Below are 22,536 nucleotides of genomic sequence, written 5' to 3'. Positions count from 1 at the left end.
CTGCCTTGTGGGCTGCAGTACCAGGGCTGGCCAGCGGGTGCTCCCAGCAATCAGAGACTCAACCCTGCAGCCAGCCAAACACCTGAAGTTGATTATGCAGGTGTATTTAAGGGATGGCCAGACCTGCAGTCTCTGCCTTGGTGTGTGCTTTTCCTGGGCCCTGTATCTTGTTCCTGCATCCCTGTTCCTGTCTCTGTCTGATTCGTTGCTGACCTTGCCTGATCCGGACCTCTGCTGACTTCTCCTGTTTTATCCCTGGCTTGTGACCCCGACCATTCTCTGCCTGACCCCCTGTACCTACCTGCCCGATTGTTATTGACCCGGCCTGCCTGACGACGCTTGCATTGTATGTACTGTTATCTGTGGGTGGTTTGGTTTGTTTGCACTGTGTTATGTTCTAGTATTGCACTGCGTTTATGTTTGTATTGTTAGTCTTTAATAAATTATATTGTTTATAACTTATCTGAAGCCTGCGTTTCCCTGCGTCAGTCACATACCTCTGGTCATACCCTGGAGCCCTGACAGATAGGCTCCCCTTCCACAGAGATTGATATAGAAGAATAATCAAATCATAGTGTATTATCCTTATAAAACCATTTTATTAATAAAAGTAATGCACTTACATATACTCTGCATAAAAACTGCTTTGTGCACAAAAATGTCCTCCGGATATTTTTCAATGGTGAATATTCTAAAGTGTCCAGCTGGTGTCAGTATGATTCCCTTGAGCGTTGTGATGTCAAAGCCCCTCCCCTATGCGTTACGCCACTGGTCACGTGGCTTCATCAGAAGAAATTTACAATTAGCACTTAAATATCAATTACCACTTACATAGCAGCTCACGAGCTTCCACTTTTCAGACTGTCTAACCTGAATGTGAAGCTGATAAGGTGGAACAGTCAGTGTGTCTGAGACATCCTGTCCAGAAAAAAAACAACTCCCACCCAGAAGGTGTAGGGAAAACTCAATCCTCTGAAGACATGGTAGGAGCAGGGGCTGAGGAGATGTGAGGTGCATTCAGCGTTCCAGCCCCGCCGGATGCAGCATAGCTGAAGCAGCCAGACAGAAAGCATCAGCAGAGGCAGATGGGGCAGTGGCTGACATGGAGGCCGCCCCAGATGTGGGTCCAGAGTGTCCTGGGCTTCGTGATTTGGAAGTGTGGGGAGTGGGCGGACCGTGGATGACAGTTATTAGGTGGGAGAGAAGCCAGTGGTGAGGCATAGACTGAGCCAACCCCGTCAGAGACAGTGGCTCCCTGTGAGGCAGTTCTATTGCTGCTGCTGGACCAGTTCTGACTGGGGCTGAGCCTGGAAGGGGGCCTGGAGCATCTCCTCACCTGTGGAGATGTCGGCCTGGATAACTGTGGAGTCTCTGCCGGTCGGGGGCACAGCCGGGGAAGAGGGCACCATTCACAGGAGGGGGAGAAGCCATTCTACCTGATCCCTCTCAAGCAGCTATCGGACCCTGTAAATGACTGACTAACCACCTTCAGCCATTTGGGGCTCATCCACTAGCATCACCTTTGTCACTAGGCCATGCTCTCCACAGTCAAGGCTCCCTTTCCCTATGGGATCAAGGGGCCGTCATTATGTGATGTGTCAAATGCTTCTGACTCCACTATTTTCTATGGGCATTCCCTTCTGTTCCAATATTGTCTATGGGCATTTCACTGCCCTGTTAGGCCAGGTTAACATATGTGCCTCCCACGATTTGCGTGGGCATGGGAGCCCATTAATTTGAATGGACTCTCGTGCTCCAGGACACGCAGGTGAGAAATCCCTACTCTTCTTTGGAAATCGCAGCCCGCACAGGAACTGAGGTTCCAAGTAAAGTTACAATTTGCATGGCACACGCCTGCAGATACCGCATTCCTCTATGTGGGTGTTGTGCGGCTGCAGATATTTGTGCGGGTTCCACAGCGGCACCACCCACACAAATGTGAACCAAGCCTTAAAGTCTATGGGCATTCCATGCTTTCATTCCTTTTAGTATGTCCCTACAAAAACCCAGCCTGCCACTTGTTTTTAAACATTTAAGTTCAATACCGCTTTACCCTAGGTTCACACCTATTTTGGTTGCGTTTGATGCGTTTCTGCATTGCGTTTTTGATGCTTTTTTTAAAATGTTTTTTTTTCTTGTTGCTAGACAGATTTTAAACGCAAAAAGCATCAAAACTACAATACATGCTTTCCTGCAGCGTTCCCATTGAAGTCTATAGAACCTAAAACGCAATGTTTTGTGTTCAAAAAGGTCCCTGACCCTTTCCACAAAAAAAAAACCGCACCAGATGAAAACGCGGAGATGAGAACCTGTTCCATAGAAAATCATGTTTTTTTTTAATTTAAATATTTAGTTTATTGGTGATTTGAAATCATAGCAAATCATGTTAAATGGACTGTAGTGTGTTTCTGCAAAACACTGCAGAAACTGCTTAGGTGTGAAGTCTGAGGTGACCCATAGAAGCCAGAAAATCAACCAGATATTATTCTTTATCCTGTAGTAGAAAAAAAAAATAATTTCACCGGTAATTTAGGAAAAGGAAAAACAAAAAAAACAAAAACCAAGGGAGTACCAACATGGCGCTTTGATCATAGCCACAAACTCTCGCGAGATTTGATGTCATTCAGCGTGGCTACCCGGCTTCCCCTGGTCATTGTTTAGTTGTTCACCATTAGCGCTCCTAGCAGGTACGATGATGCGGCTCCGTTGTAAAACCCGTCAGGGGACACACTTACTGCAGGGGCTGACAGAGGTGTCCAGTGTCCGGGAGCTGCAGGACCTTATAGCGGGGGTGAGCGGCATCTCCGGGCCCGCACAGCGAGTCATGGTAGGCTATCCCCCAGCCTGTCTGGACCTGAGCGATGCTGACGCCCGCCTGCGGGAGCTGCCAATCAAATCAGGTAATGAGAGTGGCCTGTGTGTGAGGACCTGATACTGGGGCTGATGAGAGGGCATGAGGTGGCTGTGTAGCCTGTAACATCATTGCACCGTGTCGTGTGTTTATCAAGGCACACAAGAGGTTATGGGCCCCATTCACACCTGCCCGTTACTGATGTGTCACGATTTTAGCGTTTTTGGAGTGGCACCATTCATTGGAATGGTCTCCCTCTGCTGCAAAAACGCACTAAAGAAGCTCATGCCAAATTTTGGCTTAGATCAGGGGTGTCAAACTGGCGTCCCTCCAGCTGTTGCCAAACTCAAAGTCCCATCATGCTTCTGCCTTTGGGAATCATGCTTGTGACTGTCAGTCTTGCAATGCCTCATGGGACTTGTAGTTTGGCAACAGCTGGAGGGCTGCTAGTTTGACACCTGTGGCTTAGAGAGTAACACCCAGGTAACATAGGGTAAGACTTGGCCTGTGATTTGCATATCAATGCCAAGTCGCACCCCATTGTCCGCTATTAGGGCTCGTTCACACTTGGCTGTTTTGCCAACGCTTGCCAAACGCCCCTATAGCGTTTGGCAAGCTTTGGTCCGGCGTTTGCGGAGCGTTTTTTAACGCTCGGCAAACGCTCCACAAACGCCGCATGCGCGGTTTAGCGGCGGTTGCTAGGCGTTTGCCGAGCGTTAATAACGCCCCACAAACGCCTATAATGCAGTTTGAGTGGTGTTACCGCTCCGCAAACGCCCCGCAACCGCACCGCAAACGCCGGCCGGGCGTTTGCGGAGCGGCACCATAGACGAGAATAGGAGGCTTCAAAGCCTCCTGACTCGACCAGAGGCGTCCGTTTTGCCGCAACGCAAACGCTCCTGTTAGAACAGCACCATGTGCTGTAATGTGCAGAATTGGCAGAGGCGTTTGGGAAGCGGTAAAAACGCCTCCCAAACGCCTCTCTGCCGCCTGCACACAAGGCTAGTGTGAACGTAGCCTTAGAGTGGTCATATCGGTGCGGTTGTGACTTGGTCGGAGCCGCACTGATTTCTAAAGTAGTGAAACCACTACTTTTGGTGCGATTTGCATAGACATCTGTGTCAGATGTCTTGCAAATCGCACCTCAAATCGGCACGTCCCCCGACTTTGAAATTGTGCGACTTCACTGTAAGTCGCACAATTTCAAAATCGGCTTTGATGTGACCGGGGTGTAAGGCGCATTTTGCGACAGGGATTTTTGCGCATTCTTCATGCCAAAAGCGCATTACTTTGGCGTATGTGTGAGGTGCCATTAAGAAAGTGTTTTTTACACAGCTGCAGAAAATGTTTCTGCTACAGGTTTGAACGGGACCTTAACCACTTGCCCTCCTGAGGATTTACCCCCTTTTTCCTGATCAGCCATTTTTTTGCGTCACGGCGCTGCGTTACTTGCACAGTCATGCAGCACTGCACCCAAATGAAATATGAAATTTACGTCCTTTTTTCCTCACGAATTGAGCTTTCTTTTGGTGGTATTTGATCGTCTGTGCATTTTTATTTTTTGTTCTATTAAAAAAAACAATTTTGAGGAAAAAAAAACATTTTTGACTTTGCTATTGAACATGTCCAGTAAAAAAATGTAAAAATCTAATTTCATCATAAATTTAAGGCAAAATGTATTCTGCGTCATGGCTTTGCTAAAACAAAATCCCAATACGTGAAAATTAATTGGTTTACGTGAACGTTCTAGCACTTACAAATGGCGGTATAGATACTGGAGTTTTTTATTCATATTTACTAGTAATGGCGTCGATTAGCGACTTATTGCGGAACTGCAGCGGACATTCTGACACGGCGATGGGGGGACTGATTTGGTGTCACTGATATCCCCAGTGACACCAATACAGTTATCAGTGCTAATAAAATGCACTGACACTGTACTAATGGCACTGGGCAGGAAGGGGTTAACGTGGGGTGATCAAGAGGTTAACTTTGCTGGTTCACAGTATGCTGTGTGTGTGCTTTCCACTGTAAGCACACTGCTTTGCATGGCAGAGCCATACAAAGCAGTGTGCAGGAGCTGACGGGAGAGGTCTGTATTGTTTACATACAGGTCTCTCCCCCATCGGTAATACTCGGAGATCGCCGGGTGCCAGTGGAAAATCGCCGCACGGAACCCGGTGATTGACAACCGAGGCCCTGAATGGTGGCGCAGGTACGGCGCGCACGCGCCCCCTACCCGGAACTGCGAAATCGCTTGTATACATACACGATTTTGCACACCCGTGCCACCCTGTAGCAGTATTTCTGCTACGTGGTGGCTCGGAAGCAGTTAATATTTAAGGTTTAATGTGCTATGCAGAGCCATACAAAGCAGTGTGCAGGAGCTGACGGGAGAGAACTGTACTGTTTACATACAGTTCTCTCCCCCGTCAGTAATACTTGGTGATCACCGGCTGGGACCCAGTGATTGACAGCCGAGTCTGCAGATGGTGGTGCTGGTAGAGCTTGCGCACGCCCCCTACCCTGAACTGCAAAATCACGTGTATATATACACAATTTTGCGCACCCCTGCCACCCTGTAGCAGTTGTTCTGCTATCGGGCAGAGGGGAAGCGGTTAAAGGGAACGTTCACCACCAAAGAATTGCCTGTGTACATAAAGGGTGTCTGTGGATAATAAACTGTGTGTCCCTGAATAAAGTTGAATAATGCCCTTGCTATAGGTGTAGGCCTTTTACGTACCTCATGAAGCCTGACTGGAATACTCCCAGGACGTTGCTAAGTGAGGCCTAGTCAATACAGCTTACCCCCAGCATCACAGCAGTGAACTTTTTCTCTGACTCAGACCCCCTCCCCCACGGCTCTTTCACTCCCCTCATGTGGTAGCTCTGAGCTCAGCGTCTGATAGCTCACTCCTGTGGCGGTTACAGTAATTACTAGACCTCACGTAATGTCCTGGGAGTTTTCCAGTCAGGCTTCAGGAGGTACGTAAATGGCCTACACCTATAGCAAGGGCATTATTCAACTTTGGTCAGAGCTGCACAGTTTTTTTTTTTATCTTATCTACAGACACCCCTTTGCTGCGTAAGCCGTTATTTGGTAAAGGGGCCTTTACCAAAAGCACGGGGGCCTGCGCTTTGTCCTCATCCCACATGCAGTAAGACATCAGCAGGAGCTTTTTACTCCTCTTCACCAGGATGTCTGCCAGTGTTGCTGACCCCTTGAAGTGAAATTTACTGACATGTTGCCAAAAATTTAGTGGCAGGACCAATTTTTTTACTGACAAAAATCATGAAATTTACTGACCGAGCCAATTTTTTTTTAACTGACATTTAAAAACAGTACATAAAATTACTGTTTTTGATGCAAAACAGTGCAAAAATCAATATTTAAGCTACAAACACGTAGCTAGTGCTATTAACAATGTGTTTACAGTGCATCCAGAAAGTATTCACAGCGCTTAACTTTTGCCTCATTTTGTCATGTTACTGCCTTATTCCGAAATGGATTAAATAAATTTTTTTCCTCAACATTCTACAAACAACACCCCATAATGAAAGAAGTTCGTTTTGAAATCTTTGCAATTTATTAAAAATAAAAAACACATGTACATAAGTATTCACAGCCTTTGCCATGACACTAAAAATTGAGTTCTGGTGCATCCTGTTCCCACTGATCATCCTTGAGATGTTTCCACAACTTGATTGGAGTCCACCTGTGGGAAATTCAGTTGATTGAACATGATTAGGAAAGGCGTAAACCTGTCTATATAAGGTCCCACAATTAATAGTGCATGTCGGAGCACAAACCAAGCCATGAAGTCCAAGAAATTGTCCGTAGACCTTTGAGACAGGATTGTATCAAGGCACAGATCTGAGGAAGGGTACATAAATATATATGCAGCATTGAAGGTCCCAATAAGCACAGTGGCCTCCATCATCCCGTAAATGGAAGACGTTTGGAACCACCAGGAATCTTCCTAGAGCGGGCCACCCGGCCAAAATGAGTGATCGAGGGAGAAGGGCCTTAGCCAGGGAGGTAACCAAGCACCCAATGGTCACTCTGAAAGAGCTCCAGCGTTTCTCTGTGGAGAGAGGAGAACTTTCCAGAAGAACAACCATCTCTGCAGCGCTCCATCAATCAGGCCTGTATAGTAGAGTGGCCGGACGGAAGCCACTCCTCAGTAAAAGGCAGCCTGTCTGGAGTTTGCCAAAAAGCACCTGAGGGACTCTCAGACCATGAGAAACAAAACTCTCTGGTCTGATGAAACAAAGATTCAGCTCTTTGGCCTGAATGCCAAGCGTCATGTCTGGAGGAAACCAGGCACCGCTCACCACCTGGCCAATGCCATCCCTACAGTGAAGCATGGTGGTGGCAGCTGTGGGGATGTTTTTCAGCAGCAGGAACTGGGAGACTAGTCAGAATCGAAGGAAAGATGAATGCAGCAAGGTACAGGGACATCCTTGATGAAAACCTGTTCCAGAGTGCTCTGGACCTTAGGCTGTGGCGACGGTTCATCTTTCAACAGGACAACGACCCTAAGCACACAGCCCACATAACAAAGGAGTGGCTATGGGCCAACTCTGTGAAGGTCCTGGAGTGGCCCAACCAGAGCCCAGACTTGAACCCGAATGGCTGTGCACTGATATCCAACCTGATGGGGCTTGAGAGGTACAGAACAGAAGAATGGGAGAAATTGCCCAAAAATAGGTGTGCCAAGCTTGTAGCATCATACTGAAAATGACTGGAGGCTGTAATTGGTGCTAAAGGTGCTTCAACAAAGTATTGAGCAAAGGCTGTAAATACTTATGTACATGTGGCTTTTTTTTGTTTTTTATTTTTAATAAATTGCAAAGATTTTAAAATAAACTTCTTTCACATTGCCATTATGGGGTATTGTTTGTAGAATGTTGAGGAAAACAATTAATGTAGTTCATTTTTTAATAAGACGATAACATAACAAAACGTGGCAAAAGTTAAGCGCTGTGAATACTTTCTGGTTGCACTGTAAGTTATAACAAAAGGAAAAAACATTTCTTAATTTATATGAAGGTCACATTAATATCACCCAGCTAGCACAGAGTTACCCTTTTAGATCAGAGTCTGCAGGATTCCCACTTACAGTGTAAAGGGAACTATGGTGTAAAGAGGAATGCTGTGGATCATGCTGTAGGCTTTGGTGTACAGGGGAATGCTGATATAAAATGGTCTTTGGTAATCAGAGTCTGCAGCGTTTCCCTTTTACATCAAAGTTCTCACTCAGGGTCTGCAACATTACCCTTTTATGTCAGAGTTCACCTTTACATCAGGTTCTGCACAGTTCTTCTTTAATCTGTGATTATGCAGACTCCGATGTAAAGGGGAACTCTGAGGACACTGATTTAAGGGGGAAAGCTGGGAGCTCTGACATGGGGAGGGGGTGATCTGGTGACTACAGACCAACTTCCGCAGATTGAATACACTAAGGAAAAGGGGGGTTACTGATATAAAGGGTAACCTTTATATCACTGCTCCCCTTACCTTACAGTATTAACCCCCCCGACTGGCCTTGTAGTGCTGGCAATGACTTCTCCTCAGGTGCACCGTGCAGGGCCCAGTCAGATGGTCCCCTCTGTGTTCCAGCTTCGCAACTTTGATTTCATCCCATATTCCCCTCTCCGCAGTCCACTCGTCTGACACCTCCCATGACCCCGTCTTAGCAGCGCTCCCACTCTTGACTCCTATCCAGCCCCCTCCTCAGAGAGGCGAGGGGTTCTAAAATGGGTAAGTATATACATCTTTCTTACACAGGTTAGTTACCATGTGGGGTGGGTTGTGGACTGTTTTAAGGCTAGTTAGGTGTAAGCTGGAATTTCACTTTAAGATATGATTGTAACTTATAATCGTAAGAGGAATTTTATGTGATCAATCGAAATACGTTCATGACCAAAGTATAAGCAGTGCAGCTAATCGATACAAATCAGTTAATAATTTTCTACCCTGGCTGATCAACTCAGTATGATCGAATCTGATCTAAACCAAGTCGAAATCAATCAGGAGGGATGTTATGGCTGTTCAGTTGTTTTCCAGTTCAACTGTTTTGATTGAATTGCACATCCATTGAATGATAAAATCAAAGTGCGCCCATATATGCGGCATCCAGGAGGTGGGCATTAAACTTGGTTGCTGAATTTGTGTTCTTGTCTTTGTGCTGGGAGCGTGCCGCACAGCATTCTCCGTACAGAGACCAGGATCTCAGCTACGATTGGGACCTGGTTCCTGGTCACCTGATTGCTGTGATAGCTTTTGATTGGCTTCGGGTGCTTGTCATGGCCTACACTTTGACCTCTTTGAGCAGAGCTTATGCTGTGGCAATGAAGAGACTATTCTCAATGGCAACAATCAAATTGAACATGGTGCTATGTGTTGATACATCAGATTGTATTGCGATGGGAGGAAATGGCCAGATGAAACAAGATTGTGTCTCCATAGACAGTTACCTCAAGACAGGAAAATTCATATTGGCAGAGCAGCCAAGTCTAAACAGAAGATAAAGAAGATTTCAATGCAAAACCATGACACTTGCATAATCTAACCGGGTATGCTACAATCTCTAGTGTATAAGCATGCATTAGATCCTATTTACTTCCCTATTACTCAGAAAAGCTTGATCTTTGCCTCTGATCTAGTTTCACTTAGTTACCAGGGCCTACTTTCCATGACGTGATGGCTAAGTTCCTCAACCTCCATCACCATTTACAGGGAGCATACCTTCACAGACCAATGAAGCTGTCCCATAGGACACTGACATGGCAGTTGATAGTCTTATTCATGAAGTCAAAGTAAAGCTTCGTGCACACTGGGCTCTTCTAAACGCTTTCCTCCTGAGAGGTGAAAAGCAGTGCTGAAAATGCTCCTAACGCCTTCTTTTTTAAACCCTGCCAGGTGCATCAAGCATTTGGGCGTTTAATCATTTCATGGGCCAGAATATTATTTATTTTGGTCATTGAAATAAACTCTCAAGCGCTAAATGGGCCTAGCGTTTAAGCAATGTTTACACATGTTAAGGCACATTGGGCATTTTTTCTGCACAAATGTTCCTCTCCTGAATGTGATTTTGGTACATTCAGATTTCTGTCCCTAAATGCCTATGTGTGCATGGACACATAGGCTAACATAGAGGGGCATTTAGGGGCAGTGAATAAAACGTTAACCGCCTGTAAAACAGGCATTTGACAGCTGCAGTGTTCATGAGACCCAAAAGTATCAAATTGCAAACAATTCCAAGAACCGTATCAGTGTAACAAAGGTAAAAGCAGCAGCCATGTATTTGTTCTTTATCAGGGCTTTAAAATAGAGCACAAACTCATAAAGAAACTTCAGTAAAAGGGAAGCTTGGTGTGTTGCCTAATAAATGAGTCGACTTATCTCTTGATGGGAGCTGTGGGGTATATATGAGATGTAATGTGTATGGTAGAGTGTGTTGAGTGTATTTGGATGAATGGTGTGGTATCTACAGTGTGCTGTATGTCATGTACTCCTGACTATGCCATTCTATGTCACATACAAAATGTTACATATTCCACACCTAAAATAATGGGTTAGGTGTGGAATCCACTGGGAACATTGTAATCTGTTGCATAATCCAGATTGCTAATCATCACCTTATTGTCATATAAATCCAGATTAGTTGTTTATATAATTGGGACTCTTGAATTCTATGCTTGTGCAGATTAGTAGACTCCATGTGGTATATGCAAATGAGTTTGGGATCTTTTATAGCTTCTAGCTTTCTATTCCTCTTGATAAGGTCAGTTTTTGCTATGTCCCAGGTTTGGGATCACCTAAGAGTGAGCACTGTACACTTCAGGAGTACCCCAAATCTATTATATAAATCCACTGACAATTACTTCATCCAGTTGTGCAGCTCCATGTCAATCATGACCATCAACCACAAAAAAAAAAAAAAAAAAAATTGCCACCTGCTAACACGTCTGAACCTCTCACTTGACTCCTGCTGAATGTTATTCCCTGCTGCTTGTCACCACAACCTACATTGTATTGATTTATTCTAAATAATGGGGGTAATTTTCTGAATTTAACCCACTTTTGACAATATAATCACAAGAGGTGACATTTATAAGATATAAAAAAGATTTCACTTAAGCTTGTTAGAAACAAGCTTCCTTTTTAACAAACCCCACTATTTATTTAGATAATGTGCAGCTCCGTTTACATTCCTGGCACTGTTCTGGTGTGTCAGAATGTATGAACTGTGCATCATCCCACAACAAAAGACTAGCACCTGGTAGAAGCCAGAGAGAAGATGCTGGTGTGCTCATCTGACTGTTGGAGCAGTGGTAAGTATTGTGGATTTTCTTTCCACTTTAAGTACAGAACCGCTGCAAGGGGGACCCAAATATATGTATTGAGGAACAAGGGAGGAGGCCTGGAAGAATTTCTATACATTTATGTGGCTCAGAATCCTTGCTAAATGTAAAATTGTTCATCTGTTAGAATATATAGCAATTGTAAGCTGGAAAATGTCATAAGGTGCAAAAGAGTTGTTTTTTTTTCTCTCTCTCTCTCTTTTCCTTTTAGAAGATTTCAACTGCTGTTGGTATTCATAATGCACTGTGTATGCAATAAACTGTCTATGATTATTACATGATTATTGTTATTACAGGTCTGTATTTTGACAGGTATTTAAGGTGTATATTTTTATGTTTTTGTTTTTTTGTTAACAGGTGACACGCTAGTTGTGGAAGAGGATAAAAGCAGGAATGCTACTGTCGTGAAGCAATGTTTAAATGATCAGACTCTGCCAAGAGCTCCAGCGATTGTTCGTAGAGTAGTTCCAGCAGACAATTCCTGTCTCTTTACAAGTGTTTACTATGTAGTGGAAGGTGGTGTATATGACCCAGCATGTGCACCAGACATGCGCAGTCTTATAGCTGAAATTGTTGCCAGTGATCCCACAAGTTATTCTGAAGCTGTGCTTGGAAAAAGTAATGAAGAATATTGCTCTTGGATTCGTAGGGATGACACATGGGGTGGAGCTATAGAAGTTTCAATACTTTCAAAATTTTATCAGTGTGAAATTTGCGTAGTAGATACCCAGACAGTGAGAATAGATCGTTTTGGGGAAGACGCTGGCTACAGCAGAAGAGTTTTGCTAATTTATGATGGCATTCACTATGACCCTTTACAGCGCCAGTTTCCTGATCCTAGCATGCCCCCTATGACCATCTTTTCCACAACAGATGATGATGCACTGGTACAGGCCCTGGAGTTGGCAGATGAAGCCAGGAAGAAAAGAAAGTTCACAGATGTGAATAGATTTGCCCTACGCTGTATGGTTTGCCAGAAGGGATTAACTGGTCAATCGGCAGCAAGAGATCATGCCAAGGAAACTGGGCACACCAACTTTGGGGAGGTGTAGTATCCCAAACTTCAAAAAATTGGTGAAATCTACCTCGTGCCCCAGAACCCAGTTTTAAAGTGCAAATGTAGTGATATTCTGCAAACAACTAGGGAAAGTTGTCAACACCTTCTTTCTCTTTTTTTTTTTTTTTTTTTTTAAGGTTTTGGGATATTTATTGTGGTGTCAAAGCTGAACTCCAGCCAGTTTTAAGATTAATTTAAAGGATTTTTGGGTAAATAAAGTTTCACGTCATAAGCTAAAGATATACATATACATTAGGTGATTCCTGTGTCAGAGGCTGTCAGCTGTTCTTTCGTCTGACATAGGTATTCCTAATACTTTTATATGTAGTATTAGGGTGTTTTTGTTTGTTTGTTTTGGTTTGTGAATTTGACAGCACATGGTCAGCCAGAGAGATTACCAGGCCAAAGAAGCTGTATAATTATTAGTGTGGTCACTGACCACACACACATACTTTTAGTGCTTTCTTACACTTTAGTCTGACAAAAAAGTTGACACATTATTTTTTTCCACAAATATTTGTCATATTTAAACTAATCTTGTACTGGGGGCTAAATAAGAGTGCACCTGTAAAATCCTCCAATAATCTAGGTGCCAGTTCACTAATTACTTAAATGTAATATTAAATAGTACCCCGATCTGTCTAATAACTATGGCTACACAGAAAAACCCTTTTTGCATTGCATTTAACAAGTTTTGTGTAAACTTACTTTACTAAATAATATTATAATATGTGTACTATTGGGTGTCATTTCCAAGCCTTTTGAGTACTGCCCCAGTGTACCTCTTCAGTTCTTTGAAAATCCAATGTAGATACAACATTCTTAAAGTGTATAGGACTAAGCATACACCTATCTGACATATCTAACAACATTATGGTCTGGTACCTCTCCCAAGCATTATGTACTGCAGTTTGGGAGATTGTGTCCTGCATATGTTACTAAGTATGTCTTTGGGTTGCAGTAGCAGATGAGCATGCTGGATTTCTAAAAAAAGATAAGCAAATGGCATGGCACAGTTAGGGTGCCTAATTATATAATATTACCATTACTGTAGCTAGCTAATCCCTAGGTGTACATTGGCCAGGCTCCTTTTTTTCTATAACATTGTTTTTAATAAATCCTAACAATAGGTGCAACAAATGCCTCTTCCGATCAGGAACCTTGTGAGCTGATAACTTCCATTGCTTGTGCTGCACTTTAAGTTTTGTTCCCAGCTTTTTTTGACGTCTACAGAACCCTTACCCTCTCTTTTATAGAAGAGGAGGTGTTTGTAGTGCAAATGAGAGCAGCCTAGGGTGACAATACTACTTATCCATGGATACTGTACAGCGAGTGAGCACTGAGACAAGATCACCAGGTTAAAACAGAGGAAGAAAACTAGTCAGCAACCACATCTAAGATCTGCTGAGCTACAGTATATTACATTTTTGTTCTTGGGCTTAGATGCCTTAAGCTGAACTCTGGGCAAACAGCAAAGTGCACAGATGAAGTGCATATATTGGAGCTGTTATACCTGCCAAAGGTTTTGCATTTCTTTCCATCCAGTGAAGATTGTTACACAGCCTGCTGCTCAGCAGAGAATCTTGTCTTTTCTCTGCTGCAGTTAAGTAACAATTACAGGTATTGACAGTGAAAAGAGAAGCAGAGGGTAGATGAGCTCATCCATCGCTCTGCTCCCCCTTCCTATCAACATGTCCCTCAGTAGTCAATGAACACTGCAGCACAAATGACTGGATCCTTGTGGTGCTTTTTTTTTTTTCCCAGTCTGATTGCTGTACAGTTGAGTACAAATCTACTGTTTTTACGATGTTAAAAAAAAAAAGTATCTTTTAATGACTACAAGGCTTCATTTGTTTGTGTATTTTATAGTTGCCTGGAGTGCAGCGTTAATTTAGATTTCTAACCTTTTTCTTTCTCTTCCATTGAGAGACAAAGGAAGTCACTTATTGTTGAGTTAAACTACTGTCTACAAAAGGACTGGTAAACAAAAAAGTCATCTTACTGCTAGCATGCCTCAGTTTATTGCCAGTGTCCTGGAAGGATGGATGTCGTTTCTTCAGCTTAACGTGGAAAAATCTTACCATTTTTCGGTAGTATTTTTATCTTTATTCAAGATTCTTTGCTACATTGTTGTTTGAGCTGGTCTCCACAATGGCTGCTTTCTAGAGTGGCCTTTCCTCAGCCTAGCTTTTGAGTGTTTTACCTGGAGCCCACTGGTACAGATGTTGCAGGACTAGCCTGGAAGTGACCTTCAGGAACTGGGTTCCTTGCTAGGTGCTTTCCAGACCCCATTCTGGTAAAGTTAGGCACAGAGCACTTTCCAAGTCCAGTGCTGTACAAAATACTTCTGTGCTTGCCCTTGTGTGTGTGTGTGTGTATGTGTGTGTGTGTGTGTGTGTGTGTGTGTGTGTGTGTCAATGGGTCTGAACACTGGAAGCTACCATTTGATAAACATCTGGGTGCTTTGAATTTTCCACATGGACCGCTAATCTTTGGTCTGTTCCTACTGCCTGCCTACTCTGACTTGCCCACCTACAGCCACCTAACCCTAGACCTGCTTACCAGCATTTGGGTTCTGTAGTTACCAGAGGCATTGTCCCATACCTTGAGCTTATCTGCTAATAACCAAGCAGTTGCAAAATGTTTGATTCTAGAAGTGGGGACATAGTTAATCTGGCTGAAAAAAGACAGAAGTCCTTGCAGTTTAACCATTTAAAAAAAAAAAAAAGTTTTAATCCTATGCCCACAGTTGATCCAGAGGAAGGCAAAAAAAGCAGCAAACCATGAACCAGTTTGCTCCTGCAGGGGAAAAAAATCCTTCCTGATTCCCCGAGAGGCATTGTGTATCCAAGAAAGAATCCAGGCCTTTTTTAAAGCAATCCAATGAGCTGGCAAGAACCAACTCTTGAGGGAGTCTATTCCACATTTTCACAGCTCTCACTGTGAAGAAACCTTTCCGTGTTTGGAGATTAAATTTCTTTTCTTCCAGACGTAAACAGTGCCCCTTTGTCCTCTGTGATGACCTCAGGGTGAATAACTCTATACCCGACAGCCCTACTGTTTCAGGTGCTCTCAGCTCACACTCAGTAAAAGTCTCTGGTGTTGTCTGCAGTGTGCCTGCTAATGCATCTGACCTCTGCATCCAGGAATCCTCTTACTCTCTGTTCCTAGAGCGTATGCCATCTTTGAAGTCTTCCCTAGCTTCACTGGAACCGAGTGCTGCTTCTGCCCTATATATGGAAGTTTTTCTTCAGTCATGCTTGACTTTTTATAGGCCAAGAAGCACAGATGGTTGTTGACTTGCTGAATGCAGAGGTCACAAGCTAGTTTTCACTCCTTCCCTTCCAGGTTCTGTATCTGGTCTATCAGCCTCTGAGCCATCAGTTGCTGAGATTGAGTCTCTTGAGTTCCTACCCTGCATCTGAAAGCTCCAAATGTTTTAATTCAAGTTCTGTATGGAATTCACCAGGTCTGTCATTGCTGCCCTTCGTCAGGAAGACTTACTGGCGTCTGGGTGTTAAGGATGCGTGCCTACATATACCCATCTTTACATCGCACCAGTGATCTATGCTTTGCTGTCGTCCCTCTGCACATTCTGTTTGTGGCCTTACTAGTCAGCCTATTTTTTTAGGTCTTTAAAGAATTCATGCTGGAACGAAATCATCTAACTCTAAATAAGTTTTGGTCTCTCGTCTCAATCAGTACATCATTCTTTCATCCTTGTGTCCAGCTCCAATTCGTTAGAGGGGTGTGGTTCAAAGCTACCGCTTCTTTAAATAAAACTGATGCCTCATTTCATTGTCTGGATGCAGTTTAGGCTGGGAGAGTCTCTGTCCCTGCTTCCTCTAGAAAGACTGATTTCTTGTTCTGCCATTTCTCAGTGGCTCAGACAAACCATTATCCAAGCTTTTGGTTTTAGGGTGCATTTGCACCCTTTCCTGTGAAAGCACTTACTATTCAATCTGTGCGTGCCCTTGGGCTCTTCAGCATCAGCTACGGTTTCTCATATTTGCAAGGCTGCCACCTGGTCTTCTGTTCACATGTTTTCCCAGTTCTACCAGGTGGATGTTAAGTCTTTTTCTTATGTAAGGTCCATCAGACAGCTCTTTGAGCTGCGGACAGTCCTCAGTACTGTTGTTTTCTAGTTGGCCTGTTGGAGTTTTATTTGTTGTTGCCCACCCCTCAGTTGGATTGCTTTTTGACTTAGGACAGTTAAAGCTGAATTCCACAAATTCAGTGACGTTGTAAAAAGTGCAAGCACACATTAGGTAAAGTCCTAATAGCTGCCTGTCACTTTTGTGGGCTTATCTTTATTATTTATATATGGCAGGTTTATGGCTCTGCCGCTGAATACACTCAACAGTTGAGTCTGTGTAAGAGAAGAAAAAAAACAGAGAGCAGCTATGCCCGCCCCGCCTTCTGCTGCCCATTTACAGAAGCCTTTGTACTTTGTTAATGAGTTCACACCAAACAAAGGCTTCTGTGATTGGGAGGAGGAGGGGAGGGGCGGGCATGGTAGCTGCACCCATTCAACACCTGACATGGCTAAGACCAGCTGAGTCCAGTATAGAAGCTCCAGAAGCTATGCTGCTGACGCACAATATACCTGTCAGATATAAATAGTAAAGATAAGCCCAGGAGGTGGGAGGTGGCAGACACCTCATTGGACTGAAGTCATATAGTGCCTTCACTTTTCACAAAGTTGCTGAATTACTGAAATTAAGCTTTAATTCTCATTGTTCCGTAGTGGATGAGAATTAAAATAGGATTTTTTTTTTATTCGCAGTAAAACCCTTTTTATGGAGTCCATTGAGGGAAACAAGTCTCACCCCCTCTATGCTTCTGATCATGCTATTGTTGCTGCTTTGCTACAAAATTGAGGCATGCTGGGGTTATCCGGGGCTGGTTTACAATTTATTTTTTTTTGGCAGTCTTTCTGTAGGCCAGGATTATTGAATTAAAATTCAAGACGGTCTGGTCACAAATTTTATTCTGGCCAAGGTCTGAATCTCAAGTTTGTGCTATGACTCAGAAAGATTGTAGTCACTGTATGGCTATCAAAAAATGAGCAATGTACAATTTCCATAGCATTCCAACAATATTTATTAAGTTTCAGTTATGGCATTATACATATGGACAGTTGGAACTAGGATGGCTTTACATTTGCTCTTGTATGGAATACAAACAACTATCTTTAACATATATAACATTGAAACAAATACCTCTATAACAAAACATAAAAAACACATCCATATTTTAAGTAAAAGAAAATAGCACCTTTTGGCTTATTAACTTTACTTTTTTTTTGGCGCAAGCCATGCTCTTGGTGCTTTTGTTACTGTTTCCGCCACACACTCTGGTAATGCAAATGTCCCCATAAGTGTTCTCCCTTACATCAGGTGCCCCTACCAAAGAAATTTATTACATTGGGTGCCCTCATCAGTTCCCCTCATAAATCCGTTGCCACCATCAGAGTACCCCCTTATTTTAGGTGTCCCCATCAGTGCCCCATTATGTAAGGTTCCCCCATCACAGTGACCCCTTACATAGGGTGTTCCCACCAAAGTGCCCCCTTACATTAGGTATCCTCAGCAAATCAGTTGTGCCCATCAGAGTGCCCCTTTACATCAGGTGTCCCTATCACAGTGCCACCTTACATACGGTGTTCCTATCACATCAGGAGTGCCCCTTTACATCACTTGTCTCCATCGGAGTGCCTCTTTACATCACTTGTCCCCATCGGAGTGCCCCCTTGACATAAATTGTGCCCATCGGAGTGCCCCCTTGACATAAATTGTGCCCATCGGAGTGCCCCTTGACATAAAATGTGCCCATCGGAGTGCCCCCTTAACATAAAATGTTCCGATCAGCATGCCTCTGTAAATCTCTTTGAAGTACAGTACACATACCATACCTTGAGGGCATGCAGGAAGTAGGAGCCGGTAGAGGTAGCAAGTTGCAGGGGGGTGGGAGCTGAGGCGAGAACCTTGCTGAGGGGGGGGGGGGCGGGCAAACACATTAAATCACACCATACCTTGCAACAGGCCAGGAGCTAGGTGCCAGAGAGATAGCACGTTGCAGGGGGTGGCGCACACGTGAACAGTGGGGATCTGGACACTTTAGATTGGCGGGCTGATGGTATGAACAGGAGCATCACAGGCAGTATAGTATGACCAGTAATGACTTCTGTGTCCCTAAATGGACTCCAAAGAAAGAATTTCACCGTGAGTAAAAAAACAAACAAAAAAAAACCTATTTAACTTTTGGGAGCAGTGCTTTTTGTGAACCCAGTTGTTTAATTGTTCTATTTTGTCCTAGATGTGCACACAAAGCATCACCAGTTTTAAGCTTTATCATTTCTAATGCAGGTAGGTAAATTAAAAACTCCTCAAGATGACTCCTCTTGTCACCACTGTGAGCCTTCAATATGTGAAAAGATTGTAGGGCCAATATAATTAGCTAAGCATTCTTTCTGTGAATTATGCAACATTTTATTTATTTGTTATATATTCCAGTCATGTTTTGGAAGCAAATTTGACTGAAGCAGATTGGAAAGATGGACTTTTTTTACATGTTTAGAGCATAAATAGACAATCTGCATGGTATAATGCTTGCAGCCAATCAATATATTTGCTACCATATCAATATTGTTAATTGAACGGAACTGCTCATTGATGTTTTTAGAATCGACATCACATCCACTTTTGCTGGAGCTGCATTTAAACGTTTCAAATATCATTGCTGCTACTGTATTTTAATTTGCACAAGAGGACTGTATGCATGCAAGTTTCTGTGCACCACTACCAAAGCCTTACAAAACTACAATTCTGGAAATCTTCAGTGCTTTTTATTTTACAAGCATGTAAAATGAATCATGTGAAAACAATTCCACAGAGACCTATAACTGTTACTGATTTTGTATTTAATGTTACTGATTTAAAGAATTGTGTTATCCTTGCCACCATCTTGGGGGATCACTTGTTTACAAACTGGAACCAAGACATGAATGCATCGCTTTAGCCAACTGCCGGAGCATCACTTGTCCAGTACAGCTATAGACCATTTCAGGGAAAGGGCTCTTTAATTTCCCTTTCTGCATGAAAACCACTTGAAAGATCATCTTATTGCTGAATTTCTGGTGCACATACAGTATAAGCTGCATTCAAAATAAGTACTTGAATACTTTTTCTCTTGAATAAGCTGTTTTTTGTATTTATTCACCACTGGTAGAGGCTGTTACTTGGGCTGTGTGTAGACAAAATAATGAAGACTCTATTTCAACTAATGTTTGATTGTGCTTTTCTTTACATACAAGCAATGAACAAACAACCTTTCGAATTTGTACCTTTTTGTGTTTAGCACCAGTTGCATAGCATGCAAATGAAAAAACCTTGGCAGAAGAAACTTTAGGAAGGGTCATGCAGAGCATATCTTTGCAGTATTTGTACAATGCAAATTTTTATGCATAATTTACAAAGCAATGTAGTTGCTAAAGTAAACTATGGTAAATTTGTTAAATTCTGCAAGGTGAAATGCTTATAGCAGTCAGGCAAAAACTATCTGTTATCCTGTGAAGTGTAAAAGATGAAAGGTTTTTCACCTTAATGCAATCTATGACATTCAAGACACAGGCACTCCTCTCCTGTTTGCAGGTGTCTATTTGCAAGCATGCTGTTGAGGAGACTCCTGAGCATGTACACTTCCAGTTGATGCTGTATGCATCCATTAGACACACAGGCCCTGTTTTACTAAGAATAGCGTCTAACAGCAGACGCTGAACATTCAGCCAGGCTCAATTCAATCAAGTAAGACCTTTCAGTGGTCTGAAAAACATCTAGCAAGCAGACAGAACTATGTAGACTGAATTCTCTACTCCAAAGACATGCTGGTAGGTTAATTGGCTCCTGTCTAAATTGGCCCTAGTATGTGTCTGTACGAATGTAAGTTAGGGACTTTAGATTGTACGCCCCTTGAGGGTTAGGGACTGATGTGAATGTACAATATATGTGTAAAGCGCTGCATAAATTGACGGCGCTATACAAGTACCTGAAATAAATAAATGAATAAATATGGAAACTGCATGGACACATTTATAGGAGCAATGCTGGATGTGGTCGCTAGGTGGCACACAAGCATGGGCTTTGTCCCGTTCACATTTTATTTGTGTGCCAGATGAGAATACTTGCAGGTGTGTTTGTTTTAATGGCTTTTTTTTTTGGGGGGGGGGGAGGTTGCTGCTATTATTGTTACTGTCTATTAACTTTCTTGCCTTTTTTTTTTTTCTCCAAAAATGATTGACTAATGCATTTCCCAATGCATGTTGCAAAGTCATACATCCTATTTTCAAACTTATATCTCAAATAATTAGAATTTCTAGTTCTAATTTCCCAATCTAACTATACAGGTGAAACTCGCAAAATTAGAATATCGTGCAAAAGTTCACTTATTTCAGTAATGCAACTTAAAAGGTGAAACTAATATATGAGAGAGACTCATTACATGCAAAGCAAGATAGTTCAAGCCGTGATTTGTCATAATTGTGATGATTATGGCTTACAGCTCATGAAAATCCCAAATCCACAATCTCAGAAAATTAGAATATTGTGAAAAGGTGCAATATTCTAGAAAGGTGCCAGGTCCTGCTGGAAAATGAAGTCAGCATCCCCATAAAGCTCGTCTGAGGAAGGAAGCATGAAGTGCTCCAAAATCTCCTGGTAAACGATTGCGTTGACTCTGGACTTAATGAAGCACAGTAGACCGACACCAGTAGCTGACATTGCTCCGCAAATCAACACAGACTGTGGAAACTTCACACTGGACTTCAAGCATCTTGCAGTGTGTGCCTCTCCATTCTTCCTCCATACTCTGGGTCCTTGGTTTCCAAATGAGATGCAAAAGTTGCTCTCATCAGAAAAGAGGACTTTGGACCACTGAGCAACAGACCAGGTCTATTTTTCTTTAGCCCAGGTAAGACGCTTCTGATGTTGTTTGTTGTTTAGGAGCAGCTTGACAAGAGGAATACGACATTTGAAGCCCATGTCCAGGATCTGTCTGTGGTGGCTCTTGATGCACTGACTCCAGCCTCAGTCTACTCCTTGTGAAAGTCCCCAACACTTTTGAATGGCCTTTTCCTGACAATCCTCTCCAGGCTGCAGTCATCCCTGCTGCTTGTGCACCTTTTTTCTTCCACACGTTTCCCTTCCACATAACATTCTGTTGATGTGCTTTAATACAGCACTTTGGGAACATCCAACTTCTTTTGCAATTACCTTTTGAGGCTTTCCCTCCTTATGGAGGGTGTCAATGATGGTTTTCTGCACAACTGTCAGGTCAGCAGTCTTTCCCATGATTGTGATTCCTACTGAACCAGACTGAGAGACCATTTAAAGGCTAAGGAACCCTTTGCAGGTGGTATGGCTTAATTAGCTGATTAGAGTGGGACACTTTGAGCCTAGAATATTGCACCTTTTCACAATATTCGAATTTTCTGAGATTGTGGATTTGGGGTTTTCATGAGCTGTAAGCCATAATCATCACAATTATGACAAATCACGGCTTGAACTATCTTGTTTTGCATGTAAAGAGTCTATCTCATATATTAGTTTCACCTTTTAAGTTGCATTACTGAAATAAATGAACTTTTGCACAGTATTCTAATTTTTTGAGTTTCACCTGTATATCTTCATTCTCTTTAATCATGTAACTATTCTACATTCCAGCTCAAACTCTGTTACAGTGGCTTAGTGGTTAGTACTCAGGGCTTGCAGATTTTGGGTCATGGGTTCTAATCCCAGTCATGGCCGCACCTGTCTGGTGTTTGCATGCTTTCTCTGTGTAGGTGTGTTTCTGCCAACACTTCAAAGACATGCTGCTGGTTAATTGGGCCTAATATATGTCTGAATTTCTGGCCTTAGATTGTAAACTCCTTGACGTTACAGACTATTGTGAAGGCTCAAAATATGTAGGTCAATTTCCAGGGTTCTGTCAGTGCCAGGAATATTGATCAATCAATTTAAGATTTTGGCTACTGACTAGAAAGTGGAGAGGGAGTAGAAGAGCTGACTGGTGTATGCATGGCCACTGACAAGCTCATCTACAGCTGATAAATTCCATTCTTAGCTTCCTGTCATTCTATCACACAGTGTTGTGAATGTTATCTACATCCTGTTCTGACAAGTTTGAAACTTTCAATTTTACTTCTCTTTATATTTGATTTCAACTTTGTTTCTTTCCTCTCCACCAGACTGCTGATCCCATT

The 22,536-nt window shown here is 42.9% G+C and overlaps 1 protein-coding gene across 1 annotated transcript; it reads left to right on the top strand.

Moving 5' to 3' along the window:
- Window positions 1-2,637: 2,637 nt before the first annotated feature.
- On the top strand, window positions 2,638-13,014 carry YOD1 (YOD1 deubiquitinase). Its single transcript, XM_089686372.1, has 2 exons — window positions 2,638-2,900; window positions 11,579-13,014. The coding sequence occupies exons 1-2, from the start codon at window positions 2,693-2,695 to the stop codon at window positions 12,271-12,273; spliced, it is 903 nt and encodes a 300-aa protein (XP_089542498.1). The 5' UTR covers window positions 2,638-2,692; the 3' UTR covers window positions 12,274-13,014.
- The last annotated feature ends 9,522 nt before the right edge of the window (window positions 13,015-22,536 follow it).

Source organism: Staurois parvus, unplaced genomic scaffold (genome assembly GCF_062004578.1).
Source record: "Staurois parvus isolate SC_StPar_1 unplaced genomic scaffold, SC_StPar_1.0 ptg000395l, whole genome shotgun sequence".
Taxonomy (NCBI): domain Eukaryota; kingdom Metazoa; phylum Chordata; class Amphibia; order Anura; family Ranidae; genus Staurois; species Staurois parvus.
The sequence above is the reverse complement of the archived record's forward strand: the minus strand, read 5'-3'. Positions and strand labels throughout refer to the sequence as shown.

Excerpts from the sequence above, each read along its gene's own strand:
- YOD1 (XM_089686372.1), top strand. The coding sequence starts at position 2,693 with ATGATGCGGCTCCGTTGTAAAACCCGTCAGGGGACACACTTACTGCAG. Across the intron at positions 2,901-11,578 it reads GGAGCTGCCAATCAAATCAG|GTGACACGCTAGTTGTGGAA; the intron begins GTAATGAGAGTG and ends TTTTGTTAACAG.